The 15409-nt window shown below is 37.7% G+C and overlaps 1 protein-coding gene across 4 annotated transcripts; it reads right to left on the reverse strand.

The window, feature by feature from the left end:
* Window positions 1-838: 838 nt before the first annotated feature.
* On the reverse strand, window positions 839-9802 carry LOC131228976 (branched-chain amino acid aminotransferase 2, chloroplastic-like). 4 transcript variants are annotated; one of them, XM_058224821.1, is made up of 10 exons: window positions 9424-9797; window positions 8307-8377; window positions 7109-7283; window positions 6237-6413; window positions 6010-6141; window positions 4851-4949; window positions 3802-3918; window positions 3244-3339; window positions 2297-2409; window positions 839-1189 (listed from the first exon to the last, which is right to left on the reverse strand). In XM_058224821.1, exons 1-10 carry the CDS (start codon window positions 9499-9501, stop codon window positions 1075-1077), a joined length of 1173 nt encoding a protein of 390 aa, XP_058080804.1. In that variant the 5' UTR covers window positions 9502-9797; the 3' UTR covers window positions 839-1074. The 4 variants fall into 4 exon arrangements, with proteins under 4 accessions (XP_058080804.1, XP_058080805.1, XP_058080806.1 ...); XM_058224822.1 differs by lacking the exon at window positions 6010-6141 and having other exon boundaries at window positions 9424-9800; XM_058224823.1 differs by lacking the exon at window positions 8307-8377.
* Between the last annotated feature and the right edge of the window lie 5607 nt (window positions 9803-15409).

Below are 15409 nucleotides of genomic sequence, written 5' to 3' on the forward strand. Positions count from 1 at the left end.
GAGTAGAGTTATTGGGTGACTCGAACTCGACTCGGTTTGAGTTCAAATTGGATGAAGTCAACTTGGTTCGAATCAACTCACCCATTCGATTCGAATTGAGTCGAATCCAAACGAGTCGGACGAGTTGAGTTCGCAGAGTCGAGTCGTCCCGTGCCCAACTCTATACCTTTGCATATATTGATGGAATGATAAATCTAAATTGATGCTCACCATCTTGGAATGGTCAAAATTGCCGTCCATCTACTCTTAATTGGTTTATATCATTGTCTGTTGTCTTGGAAGTGATCCAAATTGCTATCCCCATACTTTTTAATGGTTTAAATACATATCCGCATATTTTTCATTCCTCTAAATTGGTAAGCACGTACTGTTAAACAGTCTAGACTATTATCCACCATCTTAGATCAATCTATATCATTATTTATGTATTTACGATCTTCTAGATTCTCCATGTATGATTATCATTTCTTTAGCTATTTTGGTCATTTTCAGAAATGGTCATTACTTGCATTCGATTCAAAGTGGTAAAATAAAATAACTCCTTAAAATGTTGGTGGTTACATACTAAAATATGTTTGGCTGATTTTCTATTAGGCCAAAAAGAGTGGTATTTCAAAAAAAAAAAAAAAAAAAGAAACCGACACCAAAAATTAGTCCAATCAAGCTACCAGTGAGGCCAACCCAATTGGAAAAAAAAAAAATCAACAAGAAAATCAAACCTAAAACAAAATTCTAATAGGATCCTTTGATTTGTATTGCAATTTTTTACCCCATATTGGGCCCACATAAGTTTTGATCTTGATCATCAAGCACCTAACTCGGCGATGATTCCACACGGTATAGAACCCCTCATAACATTATTTACTTTAATTCATATGTATACAATGAAAATAAGCAAGTAATGGCGATGTGATCAGCTAACGAGATTTTAGGCTTGGAGCCTAAAATGAAATCATTACATGGCTAACTTACAACACAATGTATTGACGAGGATTGGAGGGGAAACAGAGCAGTTTTATGTACTTTTCTTTTTCCCCTCTTTTCTTTTACTTCTATGTACAAAGTAGGAAGAGCTCAGTCGATCTCAACTGTCCAACCCATCTTGTCCTCCACAAGACCCATTTGAATACTTGTAAGGGCTGAGTACAATTTCTGGGACACTGTCTCCACTCCACTTCTGTATTCAACCCTGCACAAACATGCACAAACACATTCATTGTTAATGATACCAAAATGCAGATCAAGAAAATGTAGTATGACCAACATAGGAAATGTTGCACATCACTTATGCACTACAGTAATCTTCTAGTATCCTACATTTGTAATTTGAAGTGGCTATTTAATGGTTTTAACCGTAGGTTATCAACTGAAGAGAACATAAAGATATATGAATCCTCAAAGATTTAATCTTCAATCTCTCATTCACAGATTGGATTTTAGTATGCGTGGTATGACTTCCAATGATCATGACCATATTGATTCATGGGACGATCATGACAGTATAAACTTTTTACCCTTTGTACTATTTCAATATTCAAAACCCATTTCCCATAATAACCCATTTATCCTTTTTTATTTCAATTCCTAAAACCCAATTACTCCAAACCCATTTGCTATTTTGTATAATTCATGGGACTATCATGATCATATCGACTGCTGCCCTGATTGATTTGCATAGCCCAATTACCATTTTGTTTCTAATTCAATACTCAAAATGAAAAACAAGTGTATACAAATCAGTCAAGGAGGGTGAAGGAATCAATCTCCAAGAAGTGTATAGATAAGGTCAGAAAGGGTGCATTTGGATGCACTGTCAACTTGAATTGCAGTTATTAATCTGGTAAAGAGGAAATAATCATACTAATGCCGCACTCCAATTCGTAAATCCAGGTCATCCAGACACTGTTTTGGGGAAGCATCAAATGAAAATAATGAGATTTTTTTATTGTTCAGCTTGATTTGTTGGTCTTATGTAGGATTTTGGAGGGCCCAGATTGCTTATCGCAATATGTTCACAGCTGATAATTGTGATTTCCTTATCATTCATATGAAGATTATCTGCACTTTGAATGGAAATTATGGTACTTTCAAGTTGGATTTAAAGGGAACCGAGCTGCGATTTGTGGGGTACTTCCTGATTGTAAATATCAGGAGATGTCAGGATGTTCAAAAATCAGTTCCCTTCGCATCCAAACAAAGCCTATCATTCCAACTCTCAAAAGTTGTAAGAGAAAAATACATGTTAAGGGCGCAAACAATGCACTACATGTAGAACACAATCAGTTCTTCTATTTACCTTTTACCATGATACATTATACTGCCAACAGGAGCGATAACCACTGCAGTTCCTGTGCAGAAAACTTCGTCGGCATCCATCAATTCTTCTACTGATACAGGACGCTCCTGAATCTGAATGATTTTAGGAAACAATTTAGAATATTGCTGTGAGAAACCCATAACCGTCAAGATGAACTCCATGGAAGAAACTCGATGATTGTCTATCCAAATGAAATTCATGATCATTAACTAAAGGCGTGTATGTATGCTCAATTAAAATGAATTACAAAGAGATTGATTTGTAAAGATGAAATGACAGAAGTGGGTGTGTTTCCACTTCAATTCACGATGGCAAACAAACCACCATTTGTAATTCCATGCATTTCAAGTTGGACCCAGAATCATGGCATTAGCACTGGATTGGTATTTCCTCTTTCGCTGAAATGAGCTAATGCAATCACTTAAATTGAGCATCCAAACACCCTAAACTAAGCTTACATTTTAAAAGTGGAAAGAGAAGCGGTAGTATCAAACTCAAACATCACTCACAATTGCCCTGCAAGCTTCCATGTTCACATGTGGTGCACACAAGATTTTTACCGCTCATCAGCTGGCCCCACAATGGATGGACCATGGCCTAAAAATCACACTGGTCAGAAAAATCCTGTCTGAATGTAGGACTTACATCCATTGGATGCGATCATCAGAATGGTGCAAGTGTTGGTCTAGCTAATCAATAATGGGGTCCAACAGACGAATGGTTCGGTCATCATATACCGCATGACCAATACAACATTGCATGAGTAGATTTGATGGGAATCAAAGTGTGTGTGTGTGTGTGTGTGTGTGTGTGTGTGTGTGTGTGAGAGAGAGAGAGAGAGAGAGAGAGAGAGAGAGAGAGAGAAGAAGAAGAAGAAGAAGAGGAAGAAGAAAAAAAAAACCGTTTCTATTCGATGAGTAGTTTACCTGGTAGCCATAATGAGGACAAATCTCAATGATGCTTTTTCGGGTAATTCCTGGTAGAATAGTTCCTTCAATAGTGGGAGTTGATATAACGTCATTCTGCAAGTTGTAGAAAAGTACATGCATGAGGAATGTTTGAATATGAGCCATTGAAGGAACATTTCTAAAAGCGAAAGCTGGCGCTTTCATGGGCTAGACCACTAGACAACATTGTGACTTTGACACAGTTCGCTATGGCCACTTAGCCATTTGAGGTGCGATACATGACCATGAATAGGGACCATCCAAATTTTGTGGAGCCATAAAAAATAACAATAATCAGACAATCTTGCTTGGTTTTGCCTGTTGCATGTAGTTAGGCCACTGGCCATTTCTTTTTTACTGCCCATGGATGGCCACCAATTGGATAGTTAAGAACGTCTCTGACTGTAATTATTGGGCTATGTTCAATCTAAAATTGGGACCGCATTTTTTTGATTATCCCAATTGGTATGAACCCATACTTATAAATTGAAATTTTCATGAAGTTTGAATTGGAAACCAACTATGCAATATACATACCTTCACGATGAAAACATTACATGAAGAGGCCTCCTCAAGATTTCTCTTGTTTATTGAATCGAGGTATAAAACATCAGAAAACCCTTTGCTCTTTGCTAGAGCCTGTGCCTTCAAAACCTAGATACAATAAAAGAAAAGGCATAATGTCTGGACTAATCTAGCTTTTTAGAACACTTCAAAATATTGTGTCTTGCACACAAAATGCTGTATTATCATTCATACCTAAATTGTTGTGTTTTTCTCCAGTCAAGAGTCCCTCTATTTTATTTGCATGTAACTATTCTACAAGATTCAATAGAAAATGGGAGTGATCCAAAGATCAACAATAAAGAAGAAGATATGATACCCATCCAAGCATGTAATATGTTTAAAGGAAAGTATGGTTTTATTAGAGTAACCAGAAAAGAGGAATGCTGACTGGAGCAAAGCGCACAAATTTCTTTAGATCATTCGCTGCACTCAAATTGGCCACTCTCAGCATGGATCATGATCCAGACCATTCATCGGGTAAGTTGGACCATGGATGGACTACTTGCTGCAAATTTCAAAGTTTTGACAATCACCATCTGATTAGCTGGCCTTTCCCATTTCGACACTGACCACTGCAATGTTCTTTGATACACTCCATTTGTAAATCACTGATCAGATGGTTCAGACCATCCAATCAGCAAAAAATTTCTATGGTGGCCAATCCACTGAGGAACCCACTTGAAGAACCGTCTGTCATGCCATGTGGCTAATTTACATGGGATCTCTCAATAAGGAGCACTAGTACCCTAATTAAAATGAGTTCATTCTGAAATATATTAGCTACTAACGAGTACTGTGACATGAGACGATGATTTTTTATTTTATATTGAAGAATGCTTACAACTAGTTTGGTACCACTAGTGATTGCACCTTCAAATTGAAAAGGATTTCTCAATGATATTTTCAAATTTTAAGGTGAAATCACTATCTGTACCATAGAACTAGTTGTTTGCTTTCATTTCTCTTTTATATCTACGATGTAGAATGAGATCGCAACAATGAACAAAGGTTTTTCTTACGGGTGCATAATTGCTAATAGTTTTCACGCCTCCAGTCCCGCCTGGAGTGGCTCGATGAAATTCATCATCCACGAACAAGTTAATGGGTGATAAACCCTCCTGGAAAGAGAAGAAGAACCAATTATCAAAGTGTTTTGATTAAAAGCAGAGACACCCCTGTAAATAAAAATCCAAAAGCACTGGAAGTATTGAGGGGCACATGGTAATATCACTATCCAGAGAAAAAAAAAAACACAAAAACAAACAAACTTGAAGTTTATTATGGATGATATCTCAAGATTACACATTGCCATTTTGGTAATTGCCCCAAAGAGAAATATAAAATGCTAGAAAGAGACTTGTACATCCTTGTTGCCTGAGGAAGTTGTTTTAAAATGCAAAATTAATATATCACAGACATAATGGAACTTCATTTCTACAAAACAGGGGAAAAGCTTATTTTAGTTAGATATTGAAACATTTTCAAAACAAACGCATACATTGATACGAAAGAAAATGATGTCACTAGGCATACGTGAATAATTATGGTTAGACTTAAATGCATTTTAAAGTTTCCCATCTACAGTGTGTTCCATTAGATGAATGGTCTGGATCTCTGAAAGTTGGGCCAACCTGTAAGGGATGCTGACCCAAAAAAAGATTCTGCATCAAATAGTTGTCTGAAAACATTATTTGCATTGGATGAAAAAACAAGGATAATTCAACACTTCTCAATGAACTGAAGAACAAAAATTCTACAAGCCCATAAAGGAGTTCTGGTTGCCTTAGAGACTAAGTTTTGTTCAGAAATTAATCACTGGAAGTACCCACATGGCTGCATGGTCAGATTAACCTAATTGGCCAACTGTTGGACAGTCCTGGATAGACTCTAGTCCAATGATACACCATCTGGACATTTTATCCCACCAATAAAAAAATGTTTCTCCAACTTAGTACAGATTATTTCAATGTTTTCATCCATCCATTTGAATGCCACCATTGTAACGTCATGATCAGCAATCAATGAAATTTTTGGACCATGGCCCATTCATTATATTGCCCATCATATTGGATTTTATCACACCATCCAGCTGCAATTCTAAAGAAGTGGCACCTACCTATACATGCGCATTTAGAACTGCGAAACAAAATTCAAGCAGAATAAACAGAACCCGCCCACCTTGAAATAGGTGCCAACAGGTGAAGCATATATCAGGAATGTGTATTCCGGTGCTGGAGCCAAGCCCAAAACAGGTCCACTTCCTATAAGCAGAGGCCTGACATACAGCGACCCTTTTCCAGGAGGAGGCACCTGTTTAAATTCAACCAAGGAAACATGATTATTGATTGAGACCCATGGGCAGGATTCTTTCAAAATTTTAGTAAGTGAGAATGAAATGCAAGTACCCAGCGTTTGTTGGCCAAGACAGTTTGCTTCACGGCATCGACAAATTGCTCTACAGAGGGTGATGGCATGCACATTCTCTCAGCTCCCTTCTGCATTCGGAGTGCATTTTCTTCTGGGCGGAAGAGTGCAAGGCACCCATCTTCTCTCTTGTATGCTTTTAGTCCTTCAAAGAGTCCCTATTTGAATTTTAAAAAATAGCATGTTCTGTTTTATATTTTTATGGCTCAGTGATCAGTAGTACTCTCTTAGTATAGGAAATTAACAAGGTGCAAAAACCTACATTAACAGTGTTGAGAACCATCATGGACTCTCACGCATCCATCAAACGGGTCAGGCCGTTGGGCCAAATTAGAATTTTTAGTTCGTATATGTTTTTTAATGTTTTTTTTTTTTCTTGTAGTTAGAGCATGGTTAGGAGTTTCTTGTTTCTACTTAGAACAAGTCTAATCCATGTCAGAGAGTAAGAAGAGTTAGGATAGGTTTCGAAGTCTTTGGGTTGCTTCTATATATATGGATATGCAGAGTGCACCCATACCAATCCAAAAGACTAGGGATCACTGGTCACCTTCACCTGTCCCTCCCCAAACTCACAGCAGAATGGATGGTAATCCATTCTGCCAGAAACTTCATTCGGATTTTGATTTGGGTACATGCAAATCCACTGCTAGAATCCAATGTCGAAATGAATAGAACTAGGACAAGGAAAACACAAATCTGACAGTTAAATGCTAGAATTCACTGCTAATCTTTATGAATGAAAAACAATTCTAGATTGCAAAACTATAAACAAGGGAAATTAGTAAGTCTCCAGCGAAAGAAATTAACCATTAACATTTCAAATTTCTAATGTCATGATTAAAGCTCAACTAACCTGTCCATAATTCAATACTCCGGCAGATGGGCTCATCTCAATGTTTCCAAAGCGATTGAGTTTCCCTTCTGAAAATCTGTCTTCTTTAGAACATTTCATGACGTACATGTAATCGGTAGGCACAATACCAAATCCAAGCTCCTCCCAATTGACATTTGCTTCGTCTTCATCACTCCTATCATTCCCCACCAATGTAATTAGTTTCATTACATATTTGATGTCAGATAACATGGCTGCGATACACAAAATACTCCACAAAAATCTCATTTCAGCTTAATCAAATCTTAGGGGCATTTGGATTTTGGGACTTCCTGTCCTGGGGGAGTTACGAATCCTGAGAGTGGTCAATCCTGAATTGGTGACTCCTACATTGTCCTTTCTTGTGTTTGGTTAGACATCTTGTATTAGGAGTCACAAATCATGAAATTCGTAAATTTAGCTTTTGGTTGTCAGGTCTATAAGAAAGAGGAATGATCAAATGGGCCCCATGGTAGGATAAAATAAACAATTAAAAATAAAAAAATAAAAAAAAAGTTGTCTATGGTTAGTAATCAGACCATGGTTGGATGGAGACTGGATGGACGTCAGAGACAAAGGAGGCATTTCCGCGCTGGGAGGGAAGGGTGGGGGTGGAAGGGAGAGGATTGTTCTAAGCTGGATTCTGCAATAATGGCTTTTTGAGGGGAGTTGTTAATCCCTACTCTTGGGGATTGAGGGTGGTACATGGACTCTCAATCCTAGTCCGTGAAGGAACCAAACAAAGGATTCAAAGCAAATAGATGGATAGGCCAATCCTTAATGCTTCCAATTCTATCTTTTTGGGAAGATTATAAATGGAATAGTGGATAAGGCATGTTTGGATACACTATTTAATCGAAATGTGATAATTAGTTCAATTACGTGGAAATGACTGCATTGTAATTACATTTTTCAGTATTCATATATAGGGAACGGGCTGAACATTACAAGAAATTACTTTTGATTTAGAGTTGAAAGGAAATTTACTGCAATTTGATGGTTACTTCCTCATTATGAATGCAATTGTCAATCGTCATTTCCACTATGTTCAAATAATTTCTGAAATTCGATTCATTAGTGCATCCAAACACAGCTTAAGAATATATATTCAAAATACCTAATCTGCAATGCCCTTCCATCTATACAAGTTATTGTGGACTTTCTATTATTTCACGGTCACCTGTAAATATCTGATGCAATTTGTTGTGACGAAGATGCAGCTCGAGATGTATAGAAATGGTAGTTTCCAAACTGCAAATATACAGACAGAAAATCAACACGTTTCTTTTTCAATTGAAAACCAAACATTTCATCTCAATTTCTTCTCTTGAAGATCATTGCTCACTCGTACTATGGCCTACCAATGTCAACTACCTAAAAGGCAAAACAAAAAGAACATCGACAATGCATATGAATGTAAATTCAAATTACCCATCATGAGAATTTTGGCTTGCAATGTGATATATCGAGATGAAATGCAATTCATAGTTAGAATAAGCTGCATGTGTGTTGATTATCGTCCCAAATTGTTTTTTGGCAGACTGCTCCCAAATTGCAGGCACCTGAATATCAGGGCGTTCCGGCCATCAAGTGGACCACGTGTATGCATCAAATATGAAATGCTGATGAATTCTTCCTAACCATCTACTTTTCTCATCTAATTGCCGTGCAATGATACTTGGTGGGGCCCACCTGATGAATAGCCTGGATCTGTAACACAGATACCAAATTGGCACATGTTGGAGAGTAGCATTGGCGTTTCTCTTCTCCAATATATAGAAATAAGAGAATCTTCCAAAACTACTTAAATTCAATATGGATGCATAAAAATACAAGTCCTGTGTATCTCTCCATTTCCAAAATTTTGACTAATTTTCCATAAGATACGGTAGTATTGAAAACAGGGGAGGCTAAAACAATACTAACAAAGAAAAAAAAAAAAAAAATCTGTTTATGCTTCAAGTGAGATGAATCCTTCAATCACCACCGTATAAAAAATTTGGGTCTCATAGAGAAATAACCATGATTAACATGAATGTCATCAAATGGCGAAGGGATCGATACTGAATTCTAAATGTTTAGAACAATATATTTTCAGCAATCTCAACATACACAACAAGAAAACAGAAGTGAACACACCCAAATCATTTAAATCCAATCCAGGCTAATTAATCCCAATGATCCGTCAAAATCAAATCAAAATTCTTCTCGAACACAACCCACGATCAAGATGAAAACTAGCAAGTGCCATGAAAGAAAATAAGAAACAACTCTTCACGAAGAATATTGAAACAGACCTCGGGAAATCGATATCTATCAAGAAGCTTCTCCGAAAATTTTATTGTATCACGGCGGCAGAGGCGCCTTAGAAACATGGCTTCTCTCTCTAATATATTATATTTCTCACCAAAATTCAAATTTTCATAACAAGTAGAAAGAGAGAGATGTTATTGTGTTAATGGTTATGAACCCAAGAAGAGAAAATGGGTAGAGGGAGATGAATTTTAATAAAAAAACAGATTTAAAAAGACACAATTTATAGATAGTGTTTGAGATGTCTTAAGAAAAAGAGGTTGAAGAAGACAGCCATATATAGACATTAGTGCTCTGCATCGATGATTTCAGGATAGAGAAGAGACGTTGATTAACGGTCGTTACACGGCTCTCCCACGTCAGCTACATCAATGGATTGCCCTTATTTTGGAGGGAAGGATAATTTTAAGTATTCTGCAGTTGTCTCATGCCACTCACGTGGTTTGGTTCTGATGGTCGGGACGCTTACCTCACTGTTAGGCATCCATTACAGGTGGGACCCACATCTGAGTGATCCAAATCGTCCACTGGTGGGACCCACTTTATTGAGGAATGGTCATGAACCCTTCATCCGATTCTCCAAAATTCATTCAGGGGACATTTTTCCTTTTTGTTTTCTTTATGATCGTCCATTTTTCGCTAGCAGTGGTCTTATTTTTTGGACGAGGAATTTCCATGCTGGTAATGACCATTCACGGTGGGGTTCACCGGATTGACGGTCTGGATCGCTTGAATGTGGGCCCAGCCTGTATGGAATGCTGCTGTCTCACTTCATCTTATGTGACTCGTCACCACGTCACCTGTCTATATCCTATGCGGATTCGGTGGATCCGAGGTACTACCGACGTCCCTGGATCCGTAACTCTGGGGCCCACCTTGATGCATGTGTTTTATATTAACACCGTTCATCTTTTTTCTATATCATTTCAGGGCATTAGCCAAAAAATTGAAGCAAATTCAAGTCTCAAGTAGACCACGTCAAAGGAAACGGTATTAATTAAACACCCACCGTTAAAAATATCCTAAGGCCTACCTTACCGTCTATTTGCCATTCAAGCCGTTAATAAGGTCACACGGACCTAGATGAAGGGAAAAGACAAATATCAGCTCACTACAAATTGTTCCACTGAAATTCTACCGTTCTTTTCATTTTTTAAAAATATCGTGCATCCACTTTCATACAATCGATGGAACGATTTGGATATTACCAGAGTCCTTGAATAAACTTGGATTCTCTGATCCACCACGTCAACGGTTCTGATCACCTTTGATGATCGTTACTTGTACATCGGAAATACCAGGGAGGCGCGCACCCACGGACGCGGTTTGGCTAGTGACGCTGCCACCGGCCAGGTGGCTATTGGTCGGTGTAATGTGGACCCGATCATCATGTATGTGTTTTATCCACGCCGTCCATCCATTTTGAAAGATAATTTTAGATTTTGATCCAAAAATTGAGGTGTGTATATATATATATATATATCTCAGGTGTACCACACCATGGGAAAACAGTATTGATTGAATGTCCACCATTAAAAACCTCCTAGGGACCACTGTAATGTTTATTTGACATCTAACCTGTTGATTAGGTCATAAAGACTCGGATGAAGGGAAAATATATATATATATAAGCTTGATCCAAAACTTTCATGGCCCCAAAGAAGTTTTTAATGGTGGGAGTTCAATCAACACTGTGCGGTCCACTTGAGATTTGGATCAACCTAATTTTTGGAGTCATACCATAAAATGATGTGAAAGAATGGGTGGACGGCATGGATGAAACACATACATCATGGTGGGGCCCATAGAGCACCAAAATGGCTAGTGGTTGGTTGAGTAGCCAATCAATTTCCCGCATAGTTTAGTTATCGAAGTTGGATAAATAGTAAGTGTCCTGTTTGACTTCACTAGGCTGTTCTCCTAATCATTCTAAGCACTTTTTGCATTGCCGAGTTGTGCCCAACGGTTGAAGAGTTATAATAAACTAAAACTTACTATTTATAGTAAAAACATAATTAAAATAGAAAAATGAACATAAATCCGATGGTATTTCACAAATTTGGCTTGCACAACTTGGCATAAGTAGGGTTGGGTGGCTAAAGTAGCTTATCCTACCCTAAAATCATATATTTTACGTTCGATAACTCATTCCAGATTGCAAGATATGTCTGATTTAAGGTCTGACAATCCGGATCACTTCCGTCATCGACCAGGCCTTTTCTGATCCATCTTGGCCATGAAACTGTCCGCAGCCCGCTATACATCAGTGACCCGCATAAGGTTTGGATTGTCTCATTTTTGGGCTCATTCCTAACCTAAAATAATCTAGAAAAATAAATGGATGGCGTAGATAAAACACATATATCATGGTAGGGCCCACAGAGCACTATTAGGCAATCTGCATCCGGCACAAGTGGACCACACCACAGGGTTGAAATTGAATGCTTGCCCTTAAAAACTTCTTAGGGCCCACACAAGTTTTGGATCAAGCTGATATTTGTGTTTTCCTTCATCGCATGCCTATGTGACCTTGTGAATGGATTGGATGAAAAATAAACATCACCGTGAGCCCTAGGAAGGTGAATTTTACCGATGGTCATCCTTATCTCCATTGTTTCCCGTGTTGTGGTATAGTGGAGCTTTGAACATGCTTCAATTTTGGGCTCATACCCTAAAATGAGCTGGAAAATAGATGGACGACATGGATAAGATACATACATCATGGTGTGCCCCACAGAGTTTACTTAACACGTCGTGAGTTACTAATATGCAATTTTGCCACTTGGATTGCCAGGTGGGGCTACCATGATATTTGTGAGAAATCCACTCTGCTCATCAATTTTGCTACTCATATTAGGAGATGAGCCCAAAAATGATGTGTATTGAAAACTCAAAGTGGACCATACCACACGAAAAAATGGAGATTGAACACCGTTGAAATATTCGTGGGTCATAAAAGTTTTTAATCAAGCTAATATTTTTGTGCTTTCAGTTCATCTCAATGGGAATGACCTTAAAAATGGTTTGATGACATAAAAATATCACAGTGAACCCTACGAATGTTTCAATGATAGGTATTCAATCTCCACTGTTTCATGTGGTGTGGCCCGCTTGAGTTTTAAATATGCCCCATTATTGAGCTAATGTCCTAACACATGAGCTAGTAAAGATGGACCGGTCAACTTCTCACAAACATCATTATATATGGCCCCACCTAAGTTCGACTTCAATTGGATCGCTTGGAATTCCTTTCTCTTCTATTTCTTTCCTTGCACCAATAAACAGATGAACAGTATGAGTAAAACACATACATCATGGTGGGCCACAGAGTCCTGATACCTTGCCACTGCTTTTGACATGTTTGAAAAGCATTACTATTTTGTATTTTATTGCAAGGTTTGCTAGAATACATTTTACTTTCGCCTTTGGGCCTTGCACCATCCTTCACTAGTCCAAACCATTCGCATGATAGTCTTCACCAAAGATGGGATAACATAAAAGATTTAAGAACTCATAAATGAAATTCTCAACCCTTTTATCATTTGGCTCTTATAATTCCAATATGGACCATCTCCTCAAACTTGGTATAAGGAAAAGGTTGAAATATTTAAATTATGCTATTGTTTTTGGGCATCGCCATCCATGATGGGCCTCACCAAGGGTGGGGATGATAAAAACAAAAAAAATTTAAAGAACTTTTTTCATCCCTTTAATCATTTGGCTCTCGTACTAGTTTGAATATGGACCATCTCCTTCAAACTTTGTACGATGATCGAAATATCTAAATTGTGATTTTATTGGGCATCATGACCATCCATGGTGAGGCCCATCCCATAAACAGTTAATTTGGATCATGAGAAGTATGCTGGTCCATTGAATTCTTGATAGCAAACCTCTTCCAGTTATACCATGATAAGGGATTATCTTCTTCTTTTTCTTTTCAGTTTTTATATAATACTCCCTGGAAGTTTGATACTTACATTCTAATACATAGTTAAAATAACTATTCATTAAGCCACCGCATCAATAGATTTTTCTAAATTATGTTAGATTTAAGTTTAAGTGTGTTATTTTACATAAATAATGAAAATGCCCCTCCTCATAACACGAAATTAAGAAAAATACTTTGACGCAAGGAAGGACGTGACGAGGTCGATCATAGTCCTCCTCGATTGATAATTACCTTGAATTCACTAGGCTCTCTTGAATCCACAAAAGCTTTTGTGAATCCGAGAGAGAGAGAGAGAGAGAGAGACAGAGACAGAGAGAGAGAGAGAAAAATTATAAGGAATTGATTTATTGGATGAATGATCCTCATAAAAACGAGTTTAGCCCCCTTTAAATAACTCTTAAAAAAACTATAAAAACGTAATCAAAGAGTTTTAATCAAATTAGGAAACAAATTTAGAAAATCATGCAAATTTTTCGCGTCCGTCAACCTGTCGTCGACAAGTTGAAACAACCAAAAAGTGTTTAATGATTTAAACCGGAAATTATGTTATTTTCAACTTGTCGACCCGATTTGTTGACCTATTAAGTTGGATTTCAACTTTTCAACAAGATCCATCAACCAGTATAAACTAGTAGAAATTAGCCAGCAAGCAATTTGGAATTTCAGGCAAAATTTCAACCTGTTGACTAGATTTGTCGACCAATCAAACTATGCGGAGTGTGTTCGATCCTTCTTGGCTTCTTTTCTTTGGTCAATTTTATCCATGAAAAAGTTCGTGAGCCATTCTACATTAGTCCCCTACATCTCAAAAGAACTTATCCTCGAGTTATTCGTCGGATTCGGTTCATGATACTTGTACAGGTCCGCTATGTCGAGCGTGCGTGAGATCTCTATATCTTCAGGAAGATTAACAACATAAGCATTGTTATTAATCTTACGAAGGATGGGTACTGATCCAATTTTCTTGTTCTTTAGCTTATTATACGTCTTTGTCGGAAATCTCTCTGTGTAGATAATCAATCACGTTATTTCCTACATTAAATACCTTCAAATGTCGATGCATATCAACCCTCTCCTTGTACTTATTGTTGGATGCCTTTAACTGGGCCTAAACATAATTAGTGTGTCCTCTTATGATTCAGTGCATCATATGTTCTGTAGCAACACTCATGCTCAGGAGTTTGGGCAAAAGAACCAAATCAAGAGTGTGTCAAGGTACTCGTTGTTAGGATTTGTTCTGCGGAATCACACAGAGATGAATCTAGGATAGCAATTTAAGAGCACCAAGTAAACACAAGGATTTAACATGAAAAATCCTTTCGAAAAAAAACCCCGGCACAAAGCGACAGAAATCCACTATGAAAGCATAAATTACAAAGAGAGAGGACTTACCCGATTTGAACAGCCTTGAATCTCACCCTTGCTATACCCTTTGAAAACCCTATAAGCCTTTTAGAAACCCTTTGGAATACCTTTAGAAAACCTTAACATGTCTTAGAAGGCCCTAAGAACTCCTATTTATAGTTTAGGAAACCCTACTTTTACGTTGACTTGGAATAGTCCGAAAACAGCCTTAAATTTACGCAATCCGCGTGCTGTCTGCATAACCTTCAATGAGTAGAAGCTTATCTTCGACAGGTCGAGGATCTTGGAAATTCTAATATAATTTGTTGCTAGAATTCGAGCTGAACTTTCTTAGGCTAGTTGAACTTTTTCAGATTTAAGGCATCTTTTAACAACAATCTCCATCATGTCTTCAATCTTCAAACATATAGCTTCTTGACCTCTTCTCTTATCTCTGCATCACATCATAGCTTCAATTAATGCTTCTTGCGCCACTCTGTCCTTCTTTTACGCCATTGCCAAGCCCAGAGAAGTTGCACCGAACTTGAACTTCTCTGTAAGAATAACCTTGGTGAGCATGTCTGCGGAATTCACGCTGATATAAATCTTCTCAAGAGTTACGCCTCCTTCTTCAAGCACCTGTCGGATAAAATAGTGACGAACATCAATATGTT

Source organism: Magnolia sinica, chromosome 16, assembly GCF_029962835.1.
Source record: "Magnolia sinica isolate HGM2019 chromosome 16, MsV1, whole genome shotgun sequence".
NCBI lineage: Eukaryota > Viridiplantae > Streptophyta > Magnoliopsida > Magnoliales > Magnoliaceae > Magnolia > Magnolia sinica.